The sequence below is a fragment of the Parasteatoda tepidariorum genome, chromosome 11 (genome assembly GCF_982258835.1).
Source record: "Parasteatoda tepidariorum strain Cologne lab strain chromosome 11, Ptep-v5.0, whole genome shotgun sequence".
NCBI lineage: Eukaryota > Metazoa > Arthropoda > Arachnida > Araneae > Theridiidae > Parasteatoda > Parasteatoda tepidariorum.
The window spans coordinates 74,384,171-74,409,222 of record NC_141765.1 but is presented as its reverse complement, the minus strand read 5'-3'; the positions used below and the strand labels follow the sequence as shown (position 1 = coordinate 74,409,222).

Genomic DNA, 25,052 nt, shown 5'->3' with positions numbered 1-25,052 from the left:
TTCACGGGTCTCTAGCTGGATTAGATTATAATATGAACATAATGATTCTAAAGGTAAAAGTTTATTTTCTTATCTAAATAATTTAAAAAGTCATGTTACTGATATACTCGTTATAAATCATGTAACAATATTTTTTACAAGAAAGGTGTAATGTTAATGTATGTTCTCAGTAGTTTTAACTCGCTAAACCAAGCAGTTTCTCCAGTAATAATTGTCTCCTGTTTGTGAACTGAAGAAAAATGTAATTTTTTAGCTTTATTTTTTCAATTGGTAGTTTTACTTTTTATTAAATGTTAAGTATCGATGTAATCATTCATATATTAATAAATGAGTACACAATTTTATGCCAACATATAGTTATTTATTTGTTTCTTAAATTGTCTGGAATTTATTATTAAACGATTGCACACGGGTAAAATTTACTCGCGTGGAAATTCAGCTTTTTTGCCTTTTGGCCAATCTCATCCCTGAATTATCTAAAATAATTTTAGGATATACATTGTTAAATTTTTTTTTTTTTTAATTTTGACCTCTATTAATAAATTGTGTATTCAATTAATGTTTAAACTATGTTTCTTAATTTATTTTTTGTTTAAATAGATTTATAGTGAATTAAAATCAAAAGAGGTGACTAATGTATTCAAGACTGCTGTATCAAAACGAGAAAATTTGCAACATTTAGGTGGAATGTCAGAAGCTTCAAGCGAAGGTACAACTCATTCTGTGAGACATGAAGAACAAGTAGCCTTTTCAGATTGGATTAATTCGTATGTATTCATTCTATTTTATAAAAAGTCTGTTGTTTAGTAAATGTTTTTAAATTTAAATAAAATCTACGCAGAAAAGCAGATTAAAAAAATTTGCTTTCAAAAGACCATAACAAGTCACACGAACTCATTCCTTTATCATGTTTCTTTTTTTCCACCATTTTTTTTTCTATCCTTATCTCCATGGCAACAAAAGTAGGGTGATCTGCATAGCTGCCAATTGTCCAGAATTTTTCGGATTTGTTCCCAATTTTTAAATCAAATCTGATAATTTGATATTTCTATAAAAAATTAGAATTTTCGTAAAATTGCAGTATTTTTGCTTTTAAATTAATCCCTTGTTTTGATCGCCGCAATCGCGCTTACTGTGATTATTGTGCAGAAGTAATTTTTTGTAGCTTTTTATTTTAAAATACTATTTCGATAGTTGTTTCTGAAAATTTCACTAAATTGAATCTTAAACAGCTATTATTGTTTTTTAAAAAATGTATTGTATTTAAACACTTGCATCAGAAATATTTGTTTATGATGTAGTTCAATATTTACCTGTGTTTTATAATTTGGAGAAGAATGATTATATATTACAGTACAGAACCCATTATCCGGAAATCAGAAAACTGGAAAGCCATAAAACCGGAACAAAATTCGATAAATTTTCCCGCCATTTTTAAAAAAAAAAAATTTTTTTTTCCCTCATAAGATTTTTCTTTCTTTTTTGAAAGATGTTTTATCTTACCATCATTTTGGAAGTAATCATTATTGTATTACTTCGTTTTTTCTACTTTTTAAGATTATTTTCAAATATTTTTTTTTTTCAGTTGGGTTTAACAATAAAAAAAACGGCTTTTTGTAGCGATTCAGAAAACCGGAAAAATCAGTTATCCGGAATAGCGATAGTCCCGATCGTTCCGGATAATCGGTTCCCTACTGTAATAGGTAATGGTTGTTTTTAAACTATTATACCGGTATTCCTAATTATTAAATAGTAATATTATAAATTTCCCACAAAAGATAGTGTGTATTATTTTGTAATAATTAAATTTTTGTCTTACTCTCGTAATTGGTGCATATAATTTTGTTACAAATAGTGTATATTTTTTATTCTTAAGGTTGGCAGCTATAGATCTGCAGTGTGGTTTTTTTTTACCATGTTGCAGAGTTGTGCATTGAAATCAAGACAGAATAACTTGAACTAACATTTATTTTACTTTTAAATAAAACTAAAAATTAAAATCATATTCTATTTATCTAACATGTGCAAGCTTGTGCAGCAAATTACACATTCTCGAGATCAGCAATACCCTCACATAACCATACTCAGAGTAACTACTGCCTGCTGCTCTTTGAACTGAAAAAGAAAAAAATTTTGTGTTTTAAAATGCTTGAGACTGACATATCTCCCATTGGTTTCATGCATTTGCCTGATCAACTTTCTTATGTGTAAAAGACTAAAGTTAATGTTTAGAACTTAAAAATTAAATCCTTCCATTCGGCCCATTTTAAACTTAATCAATAAAATACTAAAAAAAATATTGGTATTGTTGGCCATGTTTTAGTTTCTATTAATGTTACAGAATTTTTTCATGTTTTAGTTTCTATTAATGTTAAAATTTTTCTATAATGTAAACAGATTTTCTTCCAGCATATTTTTAATATACTGATATTTTACGTCTATGTGTTTTGTCTTCGTGTTTTCAATTAAATTCTTAGGAAACTAAATTGCATCTTTGGATTAGTGCTTTATTTTCTTATAAAACTCAGTTCAATCAACACTTAGTTTGTTTTGTTAACTAATGTGCAATTTTTTATTCAATATTTTTTTGAATTATGATTTTTTTCCTTTTTTAGAAATCTAGGAAGAGATCCTGATTTGAAACATTTATTGCCAATTGATAGTGAAGGCAAAGCATTATATGATAAATTGAAAGATGGTATACTTTTGTGGTAAGCTTAATTTTTTAATCTATGATAATAAATTATAGCTGGAAATTTGTTTAAAAATATGAGTTCTAAATTGGTTTTGATCAAGTTATTTCTATTCAAATATTGAAATATTTTTGTTACCCACCTTCCTCACTAGTGATTTATTCAATTTTGATATTACTTTGGTTTTTTTTTTTTTTTGTTATCAATCATATTTGTGGTCATCAATGTGAATATATTTGTGACCATCAATGTGTATTATATCTTGTCTTTATTTTTGACTCCAACCAGCTTTAACACATTCCAAGAATGATACTCTGAATTGGTATTAATATTATTTGCGTTTTTTCCTCAATTAAATATATTTATGATCCTAAAAGTGTATTATTTTTTGTTTTCCTTTTGACACCTACTAGATTTTACACTTTCCAAGAATGATATTGCAAATTGGTTGTGAGATAGCTATTGTGCGTCAGTGAAACTCAGAACTTTTTCTGAGTCCCTATTTTACGAAATGAATCTTTATTCCTCTATTAATATTCACATTAATAGTTATTCTATCCATTGAACAAAATTAAGAATTTTGAAACAAGAAGTATTTAAACAATCAAAGCTTTTAATTAGGTCTGATCAATTATCTACATCAAGGAAAAACTGCATTATAATTTGATACTCAAAATTATCTTAATCTTCTCCTTAATATCGAAAGAATAATTTTTTATTTAAATATAGTAGAGAACCAATTATACGGGATGCTCGGGACCATCGCTATCCCGGATGTCTGAATTTCCCGGTTTTCTGGATTCAATGTTTTATCGAACTCGAATTACAAGGAAAAAGTGTAATGTATAAAGTAAGAGAAAAAAGAAAGGTACTCCTAACTTTAAAAAGAAAAAAAAAATGGTAGAAAAATAACATTTAAAAGAATAAAAAAAATTTCAAGTTTAGACAAGAAAAACAAGATTAAAAAATACAAAATTCTCGTATTTATTTTTTAAAAATAATTACAATTCCTAAATTAACTAATGGTTAAATAAAGCAATATATTTCATACCTAATTATATGGGGTAAATGATAAAATAAAAGGAAAATTTATTAATCTAAATAAAAACACTTGAAAATAATCGAACCGAAACGATAGTTAAAAAAGGCACTAGCATAAATATTGAAACCCGGAACAAGGCAAGATCAACGGAATTTTTAAAAAAAACCTAATGATAAAATTTATGAATAAAAAGAATTAATTTATTGAGTGCGAAATTTATCGTGAAAAGAAAAATGTAGTCGAATCAGAAAAACAAAACTGTAATCTGCTTCATAAAATAATCCTATGTTTAAATTAATAAACAATTCTTTTATTTTTTTTTGTTGATAAAAACACGATATTTAATTACAGCAGATGTGATTCCACATCAATAAAAACTTGCAAATGATACAGCCACCCACTTGAATTTATTCAGAAGAAAAAGATTTTATTTTTATTAATCGATGTCAAATAGATAAATATATTTTTCTCTTTCATCTTCTGTTCACTAATATGCATGCAACGCATTTTCCCCACCCCCCTCGTAAATTAAACAGAAAACGAAATCAGCATGCCACACCCTTGAGCTTGATTGACGGCCTAAAGGAGAAAATAAAACATTCCTCCCTTCCCTGCCTTCAAGGTCACGGAGAAAATGACGTTTCTCTGGGTAAACGGGGAAAAAAATTCTCCCCTTCCTTACATTTTCCTCTACTCAACTTCAAGGATGAGTTCATTTCCGCTTTTTTTTATAATCGTTCTAGTTTAAAATGGTGGGAAAACCGATCAAAATTTTTCCCGGTTATCTGTATACCGGATAAATGGTTCTCTACTGAACAAATAAATAAGTTGGAAAAAAATATTAATTGATAAAGAATTTTTTTTTAATGATTTACATTAGTGTACAATAGCCATGTGATTTCATTGTCAAACTGCCTCAACTAAGTGTTTCATTTTATTTTATTCATTAATATTTTACAAAATTGTATGAAACCTCTGTATTGAAAGGAAATACACCCAATTTGTGTTTATGATATACAAGCTATACTTATTACTTCATTAACTTAGTTGAGCATTTTTCTGTGTCTAGAATTATTATAATAATGTAGAATATTAAGTAATTGATATACATTTAACCCTATTATGAATGTATTAAAAAAATACACTCCCTGGTTAATGAATTAAAAACCTATGAGATTTTCTATTAGATGCTCACTAGCAACAAAATATTCTAATCTTGTTAATGACATGGGTGAAATGTCATCAGAATTCTGGTATGAGTAAGGTGTGGGTACATTTCTTTCTAAATGCTGTAGAATAGAAAAAACAACATATATTTTACCATTTGAAATAAGGCTTACTGTTGATACTCATTTAGCTGTCACTATTGTAAAGACAGTAGAACTAACTGGGTTATCAAATGCAGCCATATCAAAATTTCTCAAAAATTAGAAACAGAATCCCAAACCATTGTCTAGAAGACAGGAATGGAGCTCAAAAACAAGTTACCAAGGCCATGATCAATATCATCTCCAATGAATAGCATGCCTAGAAAAAGACTACTGTACTTGAACTGACAATAAACTTCAACCAAGGTTCTTCCCTAACGATTTCAGCACAAACCATGTCAGATGAGATAGGAGTAATGAGTCAGATGAGTGTGAGGAAGTTTCTCATTTCTCTCCCAATATGGACGTATAAATCATTTGCAGTGAATGATGACACTTGAGATCTTGAGGGCTGAAAGAAGGTTATATGGGCGTATATAACATGCTATATCTTGTTTTGCGCTGATAGAAAGAAGATGCTGAATTTGGCAAATAAAGCCATGAACCCATTTTGCCTTCTTCACACTGTACAAGAATCTGATGGGATATCATGATGTGGTGCATGTTCTGCCGATGTGGAAGTGGTGCTTTACTGTACTATTGTTAAATTATTTTAAAAAAACTACTTTTAAAGTGTCAAAATAATGCTAAAATAACTTATATGTACTGAAAAATTCTCAAAAAAATTAAGAGAAAATGACTAGAAAAACTAACAAAATACACATAAGTTAAATACCAAATGTTAAAAAAAAAAACATTTTCGAAAAATTAAGATTAAAATTAATGTAGGCTTTTTTTAAAATTTTTTATAATTAAAAACGGCCGAAGATTGATTAGTTTAAATATAGTCAAATTCAGTGAAATTGTTATATTTACATGCATTAAATAAATATTAAGAAAAATCTAAATTTTTATTAAAAAGTGAAAATTACTTAGATAAAAAATACCGCTGCTAAACTCTATTGCTTAAAATGAAACAAAAATTATGAGATAAAAAAACAATGAATATTTTATTTATTCATAATTTCTTTTCTCTATTATATTTAGTTCAGATCAAAAATTCAAGATAAAAATGAATCAAAATAACAGCAATTGCAGAGCGTTCGAAAAGTAACCGTACGCCTACTAAAATTAACCCACTGACGGTTCTGCACGTAAAAAGTCGCATTTTAACCTGCAGTCTTCTCTGCATAGCAAAACCGGTTTTCCCATGTTAACTGATAGGGGAACTGTGTGTAGGGGAGAAACATTCTCCCAATTTTGCCCATTTCCTTAACCGCCAGTGGGTTAATTTACAAGAGATGTTGAAACCTGACAGACAAAAAAAAGTGACAAAATCATGTGCATCAATTGCTAAGTATCAGAAGTCCCACTGAAAATAATATGCAAGAAACGTTAAATACCGATAAAATAAAATGCAGGGGGACGGCAAAATAACAAAAGTCCTCCTAAAAATAATCTTCAAGAAACGCAAGAAGAGAAACTAAGCATTGCATTTTACATTTCACAGCTGTTCCTTGGATTTGCCATCACAAAAGGAATATCTTTTTTATAGCAAGATGAAATCAAAATTAACCTGTAAGAAAAGTTAAATGAAATTGATATTAGTTATCGTTTATTTATTTTTTCTGTTGAATGAAGTATGGTTGATCTTTGTTTATCTTAAAGATGCACTCTTTGGAAAAATATGTTTTCCATACTTACCAAAGCCCTGGCAATTTTGGAAGTGGGACTTTCCACTGTATCAGAATATCAAAACATATGAAAAACTTTAAATTTTAAAAGGCGTAGGCAATTTACAATTAGTTCCTTCTTTGGGTTAACTTAATTTATAGTTTTTCTACAATTATTTTGTAATAATTCTCTTTAATAACTACTTAGTAAATTATTTCTTCTCTTACAGCAAAATCATCAATCATTCTTGTCCAGACACTATTGATGAAAGGGTAATCAACAAAAAAAACTTAACATTATACACAAAGCACGAAAATTTAACTTTAGCTTTAAATTCTTCTCAAGCTATTGGCTGCAATGTTATAAATATTGATGCCCATGATTTAGCCAAAGGGAAACCTCATTTGGTGCTGGGATTACTGTGGCAAATTATTAGAGTATGTATATTATTTTTATTTTTGTATTCTTGAGCTTTCATTGCAACTTAATTCATCAAATTATACTAGCAATATTCATTATAATTTCTCCCTAACTAATTGTTTTGTTTTCTACATTTCAGATTGGGCTCTTCAACCAGATATCTTTAGAACATTGCCCTGGACTGGTCCAGTTAGTTAGTAGTGGTGAAGATATGTCTGATCTTATGAAATTATCCCCTGAAAATATCCTTCTAAGATGGGTAAATTATCATTTAGAGCGGGCTGGATCTCAAAGAAGAATTACTAATTTTACAACAGATATTAAGGTAACTACTTTATTTGTAAACTTGATGAAAACTGGTATGTGAAATAGATAGTGTTAGTACACTTCAACTCTTTTAATGGTTTCTTAACAAAGTAAAGCCTATTTTCTAACTCTACTCAAATAATTATGTGGAGTAATAATTTATACTGCACTTTGTTTTTCACAAGTAAATTAAGTTTACACTGCTTTTGAAACTTGAAGAGCCTCTTTCAAAATTATAGTTTTAATTTCGATTTTCAATAAAAAAATTTTTATTTAGCTTAATTCAATTGAGTTTTTCAATAAAAAATTACTTTTACTATTTCAACTATGTTAAATAGCCAATTGATTTCTTTTGCGTATTTTTATTGCAACAAAAACTTTTTATGATTAATTTTTTATTATTAATTTACTATATGTTGTCTAGAAAAAAGATAATATGAATTTGAAAAGTATGAATTGGAAATTGTTGAAATTGACATAAATACAAACATTGATTTTATTTTGTATGGATTCAAACCCTCATTCCCTGCTTACATTTTTAATTAAAATTATAAACAGCTCATCAAAAATGTTATTTCAACAAAATATACTTGGGAAGTGTAAAGCAAATCACAAAATATGAGTTTTAAAGGAAAAAAAACATTAAAAAATTACCTTACATTTTGTGCATTAAATTATAAAAACTATTACTTTCAGAAATATCATCTTATACAATAAGACAATCTTGAAATCAATATTTCCTTAACACTTCAAATTAACATAAGTTCATGATAAATTTGCTTCCCACTTGATTCCTAAAAATTTTAATAAGGAGAAATGTTTATATCCTAGTATGTGTCCTGTTTTTTTACCATTGACCTTTATTTGAGTTACATAAATTTGATTAAAATATTTTCATAAGGTGTCCAGTGAAAGGCAAAATCGGCAAAACCAGGAATTATTAGGAAATTTATTAATTCTGGAAATATCATGGATTTTCTCAAATATCTTGATAAAACGGGAAATTTTTTTAAAACAAGCGATCACCGAATTCTCCAATCCATGAACTGTGCTTCACTTAAAATTACACAATCAAGTTTTCTCCCATATTTCTTCCCAATTATCGCGAAGTTACGATCAGTTTTACAGCAATAATTCATTGTTTTTTGGTTGTTTCCCTATGGTTTTTCAAATTTAGAATGTTATTTCATTTTTTAATATGTTATTGCATGCAGATTTTGAATTTCAGCTAATTTTTTTAAGCTTTCAATTTGCGGCGATTCCATCATAATTTCTCATCTCTTGGTGATAGTTTTTTCAAAAACTATTTATTGTTTTCAACCCCTTTCGCATGGTATTTAAATTTCGATATTTTTTATGCCATGTTATTAAAATGTGCTATTTTCGAATTTGAGTAATCACTTTTTGAAGCATTCAATTTGTGATGATTCCATTGTAATTTTTCATTATAATAGATTTTCAGTAGCTATTTATAAATTTTTTCTTTGTTTTTCAAATTATGATATTTAAATACTATGTTATTATGACGTGCAAATCTCGAACTAGAGTTTTTACAAGTTATTTACATTTTTTCCCCCTTTCACATAATTTTTCAGATTCAGATATTTTAAATATGACGTTATTACCATGTGAATTTCAAATTAGGGTTATCACTTTTTGATGAGTAAGATTCCTGATGATTCCATCATAATTTCACATTGTTGAATGCGTCGTTTTTAAGTTGTTTATTATCATATTTTCGTCCATTTCTACATGGTGTTTCAAATCCTATTTTTTTTTATAAGTTATTATGATGTGCGATTGAATTTGAGGCATCACTTTTTAACACATTCGATTCGCGACGGATCCTCCATAAATTCACATCTTTTCCTGGTTTTTTTCAGCCATTATCAATTGTTTTTTCTAAATTTGATATTTTTTATGCTATGTTACTGTGACAAGCTTGCATTTCAAATTTATGGAGTCACTTTTTAACTCGCTCAGCTTACAAAGATTCTATTGTAAATCCTACTAAAGTAGTGGGAAAATACTAAATATTAAAAGATGTGGGAACCAATGACTGCCTCAAATTTTAAAAAAATAATTGTTGCTTATTGAAATTATATTAATTTTAAATTTCATAAAATTGAGTCTTTAATTTTGATGATAAATTATTAAATCTATTGTAGGACTCTGAAATTTACACACAGCTGTTGAAACAAATTGCTCCATTAGATTCTGGTGTTACACTGGAACCAATGACGGTAAGTGCTTATTTAATCATGATGGTAGTTATGTTGTTTGTATGATGACCAAATTCGTTGTATAATTTAAGCTTAGTGATATTTGTATCATGTTTTTTCAATAAATAATTGTTTGTTTTTTCTCATGAAATTTAAACAAGATACTTAAGAAACATTAGTGTAGTAAAAGTATTTTTTTCCATAAATAGGAGACATTTTGATCTGTAAAAGATAAAATATTATGCAGATTTCATTCACAGCTATTCTTAATGTGCAGAATTATATTAATAATTTTCATTATTCATGAAAAGAAATTTAGCATAAATAGTGGTAAATGATAATAATTGTGGTCAAAAATAAAAAAAAAGCATAAAAAATTTAGCCAACAGATAATCTGTACAAAATAGAAAGAAAATGTTAAAACTATGGTCATTCTGCCCCTTGACATCTTCAATGGCATTCATAAACTCTTGAAACATTAGACTAATGTATAGAGAGCTTATAGGAAGAACCAGACCGTGGGAAAGTTCTTATTTTGGCTTTATTTAACTATATAATCATTTATATTGTTGAATCAATTAATTCCGAAGATGCTCAGTGGAAGAACCAGCTAAGTGACATTGTTTGAGTATTCAGAGAATTGAAGAACCAGCTAAGTAACTTAGTGACTAATAATCTGTAAACAACCCGATAAAATCCCTTGCTTGGTATCAAATGCAAAGGCACGGGGGGGGGGGGGGGGGGTAGTGAGAATTGGTGAAAATGAAAAACTTGAGAAAGCAGCTTATATACATCAAGGAAGAGTTGATGTTCTTTTACGAATCAGTAATTAAAAAAGACAATAAAGTCTTACCCTTAAGCAGCTTTATCATACTTTTTTTTGTTTCTGGTTCGCATTAATTTGTGTATCTGAATCAGTCACTGCATGAGTAAAAAAAATTCAAGGAGAAGTCTCGTTGAAAATAAATATTATTTTGTGCTTAGGCAACTTTTTCAGTTTATTGTTACTTGCTAAATTCTAGTTTTTCTTTTTAAAATGAAATTAAGTAATCAATAAATCAATAATGATCAGCATGCAAAATCATGCGCAAAATTAAGAAGAGATATGTAGACACAATCATTATATTCCTCATATTCAATCATATTATTCTGTTGCTCGAGACCAATTCCTGATAGTCAAAAATTACCACAATCAACAATTTTCTCCAGTACTTACCCCATTTCGTAGGCTGTTTAAAATTTATTTCGACTGTACTCATAGTAGGTAGACATTGAATATTTATTACTTAGCTATTTACGCTTTTTGTTATTCTTTTTGCAATAAAATTTAAAAGAACATGATATTTACCTCTCATATAATTAGTATATAAATTATTATATTATACACACTATGATTGTTTTAATGCAGACATGAATGTATATGGTGATATTTATGTATATTTTGTTTTCTCAGAGAGAATAGTTACCCATAGAAATTACATCTTCCTTTGAAGAAATTAAATTGGACACCAATCGTTAGCTCTAGTAGTTTACGATTTCTTGAGCAAAACTTTTTTTTGAAGAAGTTTTTAATTTCTATTTTAGTGATTCAAGGCAAAAAGTTTTTAATATCTGAACTTATAGCTCATGATTAAAATGCAGGTTAACCGCATGTTTGCTGGCATTTATTACTAATAAGTGACAAAACTAGATCTTTGATTTTCATGCAAAGTTAGGTAACGTTGTCGGTTTTTATACACAGTTAGTGGATTTTTGTTAGAACAACTCTGGTACTCTGGCAAAACAACTCTGGTACTTATTATGGCATAATTTTATGAACATTGTAAACAAATAGAATTCATTTTAATTAAAAAATGAAGACTGAGGCATTGAACTTCTCAACCATGAGAAATAAAGTGATTTGTAGAACAAACTGAAAGACATGCATGGTCATTCTATGACCATGACCACAATAACTGATAAACCATCTATTGGAGGAGGAAAAAATGACAAAAATTTCTTCAAATTATTCACATATGGCAGATATGGATGGAAAGCTCAGCTACCAATAAAGCAAAGAATGAACAGATGTCTAGTTTTTTTTAGGAATCAGAACTTATAAAGGACATGGGATCATAAGAGGACCTCCCACACGTCCTCCCGGGTAAAAAGATTTTGTAAATTAATAATGTTTCAAATATCCATGTTTAAAGAAAACTGTGGAATGGCAATCTTTAATAATACGAGGTGATGTCATACACAGAAATTCACAATATTATGGAGCTTGAATGGTCATTGATTGATCTATCACTGTGTGTAGATGAATACCAATAAAAGAGGGAAGATTTTTCTGAAAGATGGTTTGGAACTACTTTTGGAGGTGTAGAAAAGAAAAGAGGGAAAAAGATTTAGTTATAACGTAATTATAACCAATAATATAAAATTAGTTACAACTAATGTTTAGTTTATAATATAACTGTAAATTTGACTAGAGTATAAGTAATGCAAAAAAAAAAATTTACATTTTAGCTTGAAATATAAAGTATTGGATTTAATATAATCATAAAATTTTTCTATAAATAGTAATAGAATGGAAATATTTTTATCTTTTATAATAATACAACTTATTATGTAGAAAAATAATTAATACTAAACTTTGGTAACTATAATGTAGGTGCTAAAACTATAATATTTTCTGTTTCCGTATTTTTTATGAAAACATTTTTGAACATTGGTAACAGAAGGAAACATGATGTAAATTCAAGTAATGTTTTATTTTATGTTCCAAAAGAAAAAGTAAACTACCGTTATAAGTTTTATGTGCAAGAAACATTCTAATTGCAGCTGAAATTTTTATAAGTTGTAAATTGGGTATTTATTTTTAAGAAAATTTTTCTAAATGTCTCTCTATTTTGAAAAGGACCCATATATATGTATATTTTAAACATTTTAGAAATCAGATTTGTTAGAAAGGGCAGAAGTAATGCTGAAACAAGCAGATAAAATTGGTTGTCGAAGTTTTTTGACACCAAACGATGTTATTGATGGAGTGTACAAGTTAAATGTAGCTTTTGTGGCCAATCTTTTCAATAACCATCCTGCTTTAGATCAGCCTGATGAACCTATTGAAATGGTTAGTTTAGAAGAAACACGAGAGGAAAAGAGTAAGTTTTTATTATTTAAACCAATTTAATTTCTTTGTTATAAGTTTATAACTTAGCAAGTTATTTGTAACATAACCATGTGTAACTGGTAAGATTTTTACTTATAACAGAAATAAAGATATGAATGCTTATATATTTGTTTATATGTAAACAGGACACTTAAAATTGAGAAATTTAAGTGGCTAGATTTGAACCCCAATTTTTGCACATTATAACCTTTTTTTTTTTTTTTTTGAACGGTTGGTAAACGCTAATTGTTAGTTATGCATGACCCCAAATTTACAAATATTATATATAGATTTTAATCACCAGCTATATTTCTTGGAACATTATCCAGTGTATATTGTTTAAATGTAATTTTTGAGAGAGATTTGCAAATGTTGTAAAAAACTGACTTATTTAATATTAGCTAATTGGTGAAAATTATAAAAGTTTTCATACTTTTTCAATATTTATTTGATGCTTAAAACAAAATATCTTTATTTCAACTTTTTTTGTTTTAGCTTATAGAAATTGGATGAATAGCATGGGTGTATCTCCATATGTTAATTGGTTGTACAGTGACCTTACCAATGGATTGGTAATATTTCAGGTAAACTCTGCCTTTGATAAAAGTATAGATTTATTACTGTATGGTTCTTAAGTATTTTAAGTGCAGTGTATTATATATATATTGACCAATTTATATACTACAGCATGATGGTCGACATATTCCGAGAGGCAACTAATGAATGGGTGATTAAATTGTTTTAGCGACTTAAGTGTTGTAACTACAGAATTCAACTTAAAATTATAGCAAACATAAAGTTTTCACTATTTAATTTGATATATTTTTGAAATAGGGAGAACTTCAAGTTTTATATTTACTAGAATCTTTACATATAATACGACAAGTTTATGTGTGTCTGGCAATGTCTTTCTCTACTGCATTGTAGGCAAATGGTAGAACTAACAGATGCAAAATTTAACATGAAGGTAGATGTTGTTAGTTTTGCATCTCCATGATAGGGACCAGATTTTAAATTTTTTCCATGCTGTGTTCGTTTGATTTTAACTTTGAAAGTTACCATCTACTATTCAGAATATTGTTTAAAATTGTAAATATGGTCTGCTAACTATTTAAAAATTTTTACTTCATGTATTTTTAAAAATTTGTTTACTTGTTTTTGTTGTGTGATGATCTCTGTAAATTCATTAAAAATATAAAATATAGCCCTTTGCTTAGGTTGCTATTCTATTTACTTTGTATTTTACATAGTATAAAAGTCTTGAGATATGTTAATTTTTTTCTCTCGACGTTATATATTCAACCTTTTCCTATTTCAAAGGGGCCAACTATTACTATTTATCTACAATTTTTACGGTTTTGTAGTTTAGATTACAGTATTATGGTTGATTGATAAGTTTTGAAATTTTGAGAATTTTTTCCAAGCATTTTGAAATTTTGGTAAATGCAGCTAATCTAGGATTATTTTTTTCTTCTTACTTCTTAAATAGTTCATTAAAAAAAAAATTGACTTATAGAAGAAAAAAGCAAAATGGTTTTACAAAGCAAGAAATAAAAAAAATTCTAGAAATAATTAAAAAAAAAAAAAAAAAAGCAAAGAAGCTTAAGTCACTCTTCAAACCATGCTATTTTTTTTTACATTCATCAAAGTCTTGGTTGAAAAAATGAAGCAGTTTCATTTTTGTTTTGTTTTCCAAGTGAACTTGTGTGTTTAATTCTGTGATAAGGTTTTTGCTAGATTCACACAGAGATAAGTAATTAAAGAGAAATGGTGAAACTACAAATATTGTTGTTGAAAAATCTTTAAAAAAGGCAAAATTTCATAGACGGGATCCAGTTACCACAACAATAAACTAGAATGAATTGATTAAGTGAATGTATACTATAACCTTCATTACAAGTACATTTAACCTTCTACTTATAATTTTACTATCTCCTAAGAAAACTTTAGTAGGCCTTGTAGATATGATTATCATGACCTGGTAGTTGTAGCAAACCAAGCATGTTATTTATTATTATTATTTATTTATTTTTTCCCAATTTGCAGAATTCTATGAATCTCTTGATCGTTGATTTGTTAACTTCTGTAAATCAAAATTTTTATTCTGACAAAATTCACTCGAGAGTTCCTTTTAAACTAAAATTTAAATTTTATAACTTTCACAGAGTACCGTTAGCGATACATTTATTTCTCCCTTACCTGCACCTTTTTTTAACCAAAATTCTGGTCAATGGAGTAACAGCAATTTTTTATTCTAATTTGCAAAAGCAAAATGCAATTTTTGGATATCTTTCGAGAATTCTAGATTCAAAGAAAAATTCTGTAGTAACTGGCCTTGGCTAAAATTACTCTATTGCCCTGGCAAAAAAATTATTAAATTAATAATGTAAAAAGTAATCCAAAAATTGGTTATGTTAACTATTAGATTGGTATATCTAATTTAACTTCATATTAGTTAGTTTTTCTGCTTTTCTTCTTTTATCTTTAACTCATTTACAGTTAAAAAAATTTGTTTATATATTTTAAAGGCATAGACGTATTATAAAGAATGATTTTTATCTTAGGATAATTGTTCTTTATTTTGAAATGTCTGTTTTATTGTCATGGAAGAATACACCCTGATAAGAACTTTTGAGTTTTTTCATGAAAGTTTTTATTATTTTTCTAAGTATATTATGTTTTTACATATATATACATCATATACTAAAAGGGTGTCCCTTAAATGTAGGGCATATATTAAGAATTACAAAGCAACCCACAATATGTACTCTGCTAGGAGCGCTTCCCTAATATGAGTGTGTTGTTTGTGTGTCTTTGAACCGGCTTTTTTTATTTGTCTAAAATATCATAATTTCAAATTTTCTAATATTTGTCTGGCATATACTGTATAAAAAATGTTCTTTCTTTGTTAGCATACTTATCAATAATTTCGTTATTTGGAATGACTTAAATCGTGTCAAAATACAGTGTTGATTAATCTCTATTTTTTAACAGCTGTATGATACAATTAAACCAGGTATTGTTGATTGGAATCGTGTACACAAAACTTTTAGCAAACTGAAAGCCTTCATGGAAAAATTGGAAAATTGCAATTATGCAGTATTGCTTGGTAAAGAGTTAAAATTTTCTTTGGTTGGTATTGCTGGACATGATATTTCTGAAGGAAATCCTACTCTTACTCTTGGTAAATATATAATTTTGTTAATTCCATATTTTTTACTGTTGTAGTGCAATTATAAATTTGTCAGGGTTACCACTCTCTCTAAAAACAGAAAAAAACCTAGAATCCTCAGAGAATTTAAAAATACTAATGGAAAACCTGGAATTCTCAGTAATATACAAAGTCTATTCAGAAAATTCTTGAAGTATTAGCAATATTAATAATAATTAAAGCCAATTTAACACTGAGTGTATTTCATTCTATTATTTATACTGCAGTGATACAATTTTTCTTGTTTTCAGTGCTATTTTAACATATAATTAAAATGTTTAAATTTTAATTTCAGTTTCGCATTTTTTAATAACAAGCATTTTTTAAATTAAATTTCTTAAAACATCAGATTAACAGACATTTTTTTAAAATTAATTCAATCATACTTATCTGGAGCTTTAAATAAAACTAATGCCGAATTTATTGAGCAGAAATTTTATTGTGCATTTTCAATTAATATGTGTGTTAATTTTTAAACTATAAATAGTCTTGCTAATTTATATTACAAAATTCTGTAAAATGTTTAGAAATTTTACTCTGGGAATCTCACAGCAATAAAATTTGAACAATGAAAATTATTTTTAAACAATTTTATTATTAATTACAATTTTAACTTTTGAGACTTTTGTTCATATTTTAAATATCCAACTATAAAACTTAGATGTTCTGGTTAAATTTAAATAAAATTATTTTTACCTGAGAAATGCCAAACATGAAGTATCATGTTTGAGCTGCATTTGTTTAATGTCAAATCATTCTAAAAAAAAAAAATTATAATAATATAAATAAATAATAAAACTTGAAATATCATACAGCAACTTGAGATTTTCCCTCCCTCTATTTTATGTTAGTTCAATAAGCTCATGCGAACATTCATATTTAATCATTCTTACAAAAATATTTTATTTTAATTCAATTGCACAAAAATATTTCATGCATGTGATTTTAGCATGCATAGTGCATGCTAATTTCTCAATAAGCACACTTAGATTTTATTTCGTAGTTTTTAGGAATGAAACTTTATGTGCTTAAAAATAAATTTTAAAAAGTTTGATCTTCAGATTTTGGAACAATTAAAAACAGCATGAAGATTTCCAAGCAAGCATTGTTGATGTTTTCATTAAAATAATGTGACTTTTCTGATAGCTACTTCGTAGGATTTATTCATGTAGTTAATTTTTAAATATGAACAAAATAAACTGGTAGAGGGCTACTTTTGGCTAAGTTGCTGATGTTTGTGAACAGTTGTTTGGAGATACCTTTTTTAGTCAATTCAATATGTATTCTAATCTTTTGTATGGGACAAGCTGTGCCTTTTGATACCTTCAATGTGCCGCTTGTTATGTGTTTTATTTTCTTTGAAAAAACATTCTACTGTACAAAGTCTAATATATATATATCCCTTTTCAGGAAACTTCTATTTTCCAAACACTTTTTACCAATCAAAATAAACAAATCTCTTTTTCCAAAAAAAAAAAAAAAAAGATATGTATTTTTTTTTTTTTTTTAACTTTTGAGATCTCTATCCAATTCTTAGCATGTAAGATATTTAAACTGCTTTAATCAGAGTATACTTTAAGAATTGTTGAAAAGACAAGAGCTGTCTGTAAGGTCCGCTACAGCTTTTAAACTGGTAGTAAATTTTTTACTATAAAATACATTACTTCTTTTTAAAAATTTATCATTAAATTTTTACCAATCAAAATAAACAAATCTCCTTTTCCAAAAAAAAAAAAAAAAAAAAAATCCTTATTTTTTTTTTAACTTTTGAGATCTGTATCCAATTCTTAGCATGTAAGATATTTAAACTGCTTTAATCAGAGTATACTTCAAGAGTTGTTGAAAAGACGAGAGCTGTCTGTAAGGTCTGCTACAACTTTTAAACTGGTAGTAAAATGTTTGACGCCCGGTGGCTGAGAGGTAGCCCTTCGCGCTGTCATGCCACAGGTCCCTGGTTCGATCGTCGGGCCGGGCAAGGTTGACTCAGCCTTTCATCCCTTCAGTGGGTCGATAAATGAGTACCAAGCATGTTTGGGAACTAAACACTGGGGGGTTTCGCGTTCGGCTGACCACCTGACCGGAACATCTGCTCCTGCACCCAAGAGCCCAAGGTCAAGAAAACTGAGATGGGCATGATAGGCCTTGGCCCTCAAGGGCTGTCACGCCACTGAGTTTAGAGTTTAGTAAAATGTTTACTATAAAATACATTACTTTTTAAAAATCTATCATTAAATTTTTCTTGATCACCACGAAGATTAAATGTTTAAATTTAGTTAATAATTTTTTTAAAAAAAAACATTTTAGCTTTAGTGTGGCAATTGATGAGAGCGTATACACTCACTATTTTGACTCAGTTAGCTAATACTGGCCATCCTGTAGTTGAAAAAGAGATTGTTGAATGGGTGAATAATAAAGTAAGTTAACTTTTAAGTAGTAAATTTCTGTACTTTTTAAATTTTATTTTATAAATGTTTATATGTTGCATTAAAATTAGAGTTAAATTTTAATAAGTAAATTTATCTGCTATTAAAAATGTTAAGCTTTTATATAATGCTTTATAAATATGTTTATAATTTGTGTTTACTTGCTGTTTGAGATTTACATCATTATTATTATTAGCAGAGTTAAGCAGTTTGAACTCAATTCCTTAAATTCTAAGCTTGAAGTAATATTGGGGTGAGTGTCAATCTAAAAAAGTCAAGAAAATTTGTATATCTGATCAAGCATATATTTTTAACTATTACATGCCTGGCTGAGCATGTAAATATTTGTTCAGAAATACCATAAAGTACTGATTAAGCATTGCTCAAGTTTTGAGAAAAATCACCAAGCTGCCAAATGGGATGAATAAAGGCATCAAAGGGTATAGAAGAAAATGAATTGAATTTGATAAGATCTAAATGTTACTGAATTGAAATTTTATAAATGCAAATTTATGAAAAAAAATTAGTTTTTTATACCCCTAGTTATTATTTTTATTATAAAAATAGTCTACCTCAGTGACTGAGCATGTGCATAAGAAAATAATTATTCTAAAAATTACGATTACAATTGGAAAGCAAGAGAGCAACATTGTTGAAAAATATTTCTGAGCTGGTAAAAGTTTTACTCGGAAGGGCATGTAAAATTTTGGGGATTCCTGAAACCAACAAAAGTTAAGGAAATTTATCATTTTTAGAAAAAGTCAGGAAGCTAAAATTTTATTTTGTAAGTTTTGCATAAATTTCTAAAAAGTTTTTTTTTTCATCTACATTTTTTTTAAAATTTCATTTAAAAGTTTATTCCTAAGTGCTTAAAAATATTTTCTTATGCTTTGTGCTTTTTCATCACTGTTATTCTTAAAAAAATCTACTGTTAAATACATTATTTTAAAAAACAGCCAGAAAAACATTAAAAAAATCACTTTCAAGCATTTAATCATAACTGTTGTTTTAATTTTTTATATATTTAATAAAAAAATTTTATTTCTATATTTTATGTTATTAAGTTAAATATAATGATTGGGAAAAAAATAATTATCAGAAACTTCATATGCATATTAGCATTTCCAAAAATAGTGTAATTTTTGTGCCACTACATGTGATAAGATATTATTATTATTTTTTTTAAATATGTTGATACTTTTCATTAGTAGCTTTAGATATTTTAAATTTAAAGTCCTATTAAAATTGATTTTAGTAGATGAAATTGTTCATAATTGTCTAGAACGATTTACATTTAAAATAAATATAACTAAGTTTCAATTATTTTAAGTTTGTTTTATTAAAAATTGTTGTGGACTTACAGTGATGATTCTCACCAGTATTTATAATCCTAGGTAACATTTCTTGAGAAACCGCATACGTTAATATACATTCAAGCATTTGCAGATAACATAATTTTTGAGCCATGCATGCTTGTAAGATTAATTTTTTTAAAAAAAGAATGGATTATAATAGAAAATTATTAGTAACTCTGGAATCTGTTATATTTAAAATAAATATGACTAAGCTACCATTCTTTTAAATTTAATGCTTTATAAAAAAAACTGTTGTGTAATAACTTATTAACTATAAAGTGATAAGACACATCACTCTCTATAATCCAAGGTAACATTCTTTGAGAAACCATAACCAACCTCTCACATTAGGAATAATAACAGTTGAATTGCTTGAAAGAAATTTAAGAGTCTTTTGAGTCTTAAAAACTGAGTACTGAGTGGATCACTTTTCCTGAGTTGAAACATCTCCTAGTTTCTCTGGTCTGATTAGGTTCTATAAATTTATGTTGAGCATAGCCTTTTTTTATTTGTGATTAGCTTCTATTTACACTATAGTCTTTGCTTCAGCTATTTCATTATCACTTAATGAAGATGATTCTTAAATGTCTCCTTATACCAGGCTTAAACATTCTGACAATAGTGTTATTTTAACTTTCTAAAAATTTGTTTCTTTCATCTCATAATTGCTGGGCTACATTACTACTGTAAACCAATTAAGCGTACCCCCAAATTTTTGACAAAAAAAAACATGCTTTTTGGTGAAGGAGCGGTTAAAAATATAATTGTAAAATACCAATTATAATCGGTAAAATTACATGTTTGATATGATGTATGCCGAAAATATAAATAAGCTTAATAACAGGAAATATAAACAATGCTTAGAGCCTAATACTTTAATTAAATAGAGTTTAGAAATATAGAAATATTATAGGATGGAAATATAGATAAGTTGAAAGATTTAATGGCATTTGATACACATATTAATCATTATCTTTGATCTACCCAGCCAATTCTAATCTGTCTAGTTTATTTCATTCTACTTTATATTGCCATTGACTTGGGGCTTGACATCTAATTCTCATACATTTAGCTCATAAATTCTAGCTCTGAATTGAGGTTCAAATATGTAGAAATGGCACAGCACTTTATTTTCTTCTTTTAAATACCAATTGATCTCTTTTGTTGACTGTGTCACCGTTTAGGGCTATTTCAGTTTTATCTGAAAACAACCAAAAAGAGACTTGATGATGTATATTATCCCTAAAGAAATTTTCCACTCGCTCCAACTTTATCCAATAAGTTTAGAAAAAGAAAGCATAGGTTTAGCTTAGTCAGCCATTTTGTTTCAGCTTGTGGAAAATCTCATAAATGAGTAAATATTGAAACAATTAAAGTTTTTAACTAGATTTTAATTTAGTTACAATGATCAAGTAATGATCCCATGAGAACTAATTGATCGAGGTCTTACTGCAATTTTATGTAAATGATTTGAATGCTTCTTAATGTTCTAAAAGTGATATGGAAAAGTAGTTCTAATTTTAATTTAGATTTGAAATTAAAAAAACGGACTACATTCTTACGGAAGTATAATTAGCTTTTTGTTATTTCTAGTTTTCTGGTCAAAGCCAAATGTTTTCTGCTAATGACTGATATATTGTTTTCTGCTAATGACTGATCACAATTTAATTTTCATCCTATCTTGACTCATTGAAAACTCATGGACTGCAGCTGAAAGTTATTATAATATTAATGTGGGGTTATTGTATACAGGGGTCTGTCCAGACATTTTGTGAAAAGTCCGTTTTTGTAAAATTGTAAAAAAATTACTTGTAATTTGTGAATTCAAAATAAACGTTAAATCACACTCTTTCAACCAGGATCCTGCTTTTGTGAATTTGTGCAAATAGGGTCCTGTTATTACAAAAAACTTTTTCAATGAGTTTTTAAATTGTAAAGACATACAAGATTATGGATTATGCTCAGCACTGTAGAATTATAATTTTAAAAAAATTACATTTTAAAAAATAAACGGCAATTGCTGCTACTAAATTAGAGATGTAACATACAAATGTTTGGTATTTAGCCTATACTGCTGAACGCAGAATATTCATTTCGGACGAATAAAGGAAAAAGCGTCTGCTGAAGACAAAACTTAGTTCGTTTACATCTGTTTTTCTTTTCCCTCGCCCTTCCTGGGGAGGGTTTATTCGATTAACAAAACAATAATGAAGATAAACAAATTTGTGAAGGGTCTGTTAACAGACCCAAATTTCTTCTGAACAGACCCCTAATGTATATATATTTGAAGCAAACCTTCTTCATTTTATATGTATCGTGGAATCAGGTTTTATAGCTCTGCCAGATATAGTAAAAGAACTACTTTAGCAGTTAATCAAAATTAGATTATTCTCTAAGAAAATCAAAATTGGCTAGTGATTTTGTTTTTATAAAAAATCACATATATAAATGTGTGATTTTTTATTGTAAAAACGAGGTACACATTTTTATATCAATGAATTTATATGCACAAATTAAATTTAGTTGATTATGAAGAAGAGGATATTTATGCTAATGAAGGCGTTATCTAAAGATAATCTCTTTAAGAAATTTAATGATATATTTGATGTGTTTCTGCATTATAAGATGTGCCCCACTAAAATAAAGCTACTTTGATTTGTGCTGATGTAAAATCTTCCAGAAAATCTGTAAAAATTGGTGGCTATGCAAAAATGTTAAGAGACTTAGAAAGTCAGGTCCATTCAAAACTTTGTTCAATACCATATTATGTGTTATATTCCCCTTTTCTCTTTATTTTTTAGATTTTGGGGCCAGCTCAGTTTTATATAATTAATTAAAATGTAAGCATATTTCAACTGTAAGTGTTATTTATGTTTATTTCATTGTAAAATTATTTTATTTTTAGCTCAAGGAAGCAGGGAAAGAGACATACATAAGAAGCTTTCAGGACTCATCAATTTCTACCGCATTACCTATTATTAATCTAATTGACAGTATTCAACCTGGATCAATTAATTACAGTCAAGTACTAACTGCTGACTTACCAGAAGTAACTTTTTTAACATATTTATAATATTTTTAAACAATAAAATTGTCAGATATTATTTATTACACATAAATGCCAATATATTTGCTAAACAGTATTATGAAATTTCAGTACGCAGTAAGAAGGAATGTTGTATATAATGTATGTATTCATATGATATCCATAAGTTAAAGCTGTTGGATGCTTAAAACAGAATAGAAAAAAATTTAATGATTAGTCATAAAAAGAAGGAAAATACATCTAAAATGATAGTGTACTATTCAAATAGTGTACTATTGCATGAGAAATTGCATCATTTTTTTAAACACATTAGGAATGCAACCAAATGGTCGACTGTTATCAATGACAGTGATGAGATTTTTCTGCGGATTTCTGCTTTTTTCACTTTTGTCTCTCGAATTTCAGCCTTTTTATCGCAAATTCTGTTTCTCAAAACATTCACGCGATTTTAATATCGTGTTTACATGATTTAAAAGTTATGCATTTTTCTTATTTACGAGATTTAAAAATCTGATATCACGATTTATTTTTAAGTGTTTTTAAAAACCTATTAAGCGATTCATATTCACGCGAGTTTAAACTCCTATGTCGTGATTCTTTCATGTGTTACAATATTAAACTTCAATTTTTGTATTTATATGTGATTTAACCCTTTCGCGACGTGAAGTGCGTATACCACTGAGGCCGGCAGTCTCTCTAGCGTGTGTCACTCCAGGGCCGGAGGGTTTTTTGCTGTTAGGCCTAATTCCATGAAATTAACGAAATATCAACGCGTTGTTTAATATTGTTCTTTAGAGTATTTAAATGACATATGCATTATATATATTTCTATGGATACTTTATTTACCTAAGTTATTTCTTGTTTAAATATATATTTTACACATTTTATTTTCATTATGTAGTTATCATTTGATAACATTTAACATTACATATCTGAAAACTAAATATATGACTTAAAGTTCTTTTTTCGTATGAAAAATTTTAAAACAGGGATCTACAAGATCTAACTATCCACTAAGAACTAAACCGAAAATCGCAAGTAGCGGGGAAACAAACTCCCCTGCTTACTCTAAACAAGTACCATTTAAAGAGCAGTCATTGAACATTCCTACCCCTTCCATTCCTCTCTCCTAAAAAACATGTGAATGTACTCTCATCTTGAGTAGAAGGTCAAATCTACATGTATCTGAAACCATATGGACATACAATGCCATCTTATGAACGAAATTTTATTTTTTTAAAACGTTCCGAAACGCTGGCACAAATGAGTGACGGCTGGGAGTGAATGAGAAAACGCTCTGTCACTCGGGTGTGTCGGCCGGGAAGTGAGGATTTTTCTTGCTGGCACGTATATGTGACAGTTGGCGTGAAAGGGTTAAAATTAAGGCATTGGGATTTGCATTCATACGATCTAAAAATTATGCGTAGTGATTTGTATTTACGCGATCTAAAAATTATGAATCATGATTTTTATTTATGCGATTTAAAAATTCTATATTGCAGTTTATATTTTCTCATTTTAAAATTGAATATCGAGTTTCATATTCATGTGATTTTATCATCCAAGATCACAATTTGTATTCACATAATTTTTAAGATCAACTATCGCGATTCTTGTAAGAAGTAAGTTTTTTTTCTTGAATTAGTTACTATGAAGGTGACTTTTTCTATCAACAATTATTAGTATATGTAGGTATTACAGCATCAGCGAAACTGGAAGAGAATATATTCAAAACTTACATTCTGTGCTTGCAAAGAAAAAAATGTAGGATTTGTCAAAAGATGTTTGAAGCTGAGCTAAAGACTAAATCAATCATCAATCTGTTTGTGTCAGTTTTGCTATTACTACATGAATATATAAAACAGGGTTGCCACTCCACAGGGAGAACAGGGAAAACCTGGAAAATACAGGGAATTTAAAAATCACCTGAAATAACAGGGAAAATTCAGGGAATTTTGATTTTTTCTTTACAAACTGGGAAAATACAGGGAATTTTGTTTTTTTATTTTTGTCTTTTAAAAAATGGTGACCACTCAAAGCGTTATATATGGGATATTTAACCATGATATTTCAGCTATACTGAACTATTTAATTTATTATAGCATTATTTAAGTATGTTCAGCTGTTTTTCCAGCAATTGAAACTAATAAATATAGTTAGCCCATTATAGCTGACACAAAGGCACAGTAATTGTTGTATCC

General features: G+C 28.0%; 1 protein-coding gene across 3 annotated transcripts in view; it reads left to right on the top strand.

The window, feature by feature from the left end:
* Fim (plastin-2 fimbrin) overlaps positions 1-25,052 on the top strand; it is a 36,711-nt gene that overhangs the window by 6,311 nt on the left and 5,348 nt on the right. For 2 of the 3 annotated variants that reach the window (XM_043038874.3, XM_071187684.2), the window contains exons 3-12: positions 601-767; positions 2,616-2,711; positions 6,946-7,153; positions 7,276-7,461; positions 9,611-9,685; positions 12,597-12,807; positions 13,311-13,399; positions 15,810-15,999; positions 18,331-18,440; positions 22,710-22,853. In XM_043038874.3, coding sequence (XP_042894808.1) covers positions 601-767; positions 2,616-2,711; positions 6,946-7,153; positions 7,276-7,461; positions 9,611-9,685; positions 12,597-12,807; positions 13,311-13,399; positions 15,810-15,999; positions 18,331-18,440; positions 22,710-22,853 — 1,476 coding nt within the window. The remainder of the gene's footprint in view (positions 1-600; positions 768-2,615; positions 2,712-6,945; positions 7,154-7,275; positions 7,462-9,610; positions 9,686-12,596; positions 12,808-13,310; positions 13,400-15,809; positions 16,000-18,330; positions 18,441-22,709; positions 22,854-25,052) is intronic. The other variant, XR_006224664.3, reaches the window with a different exon arrangement.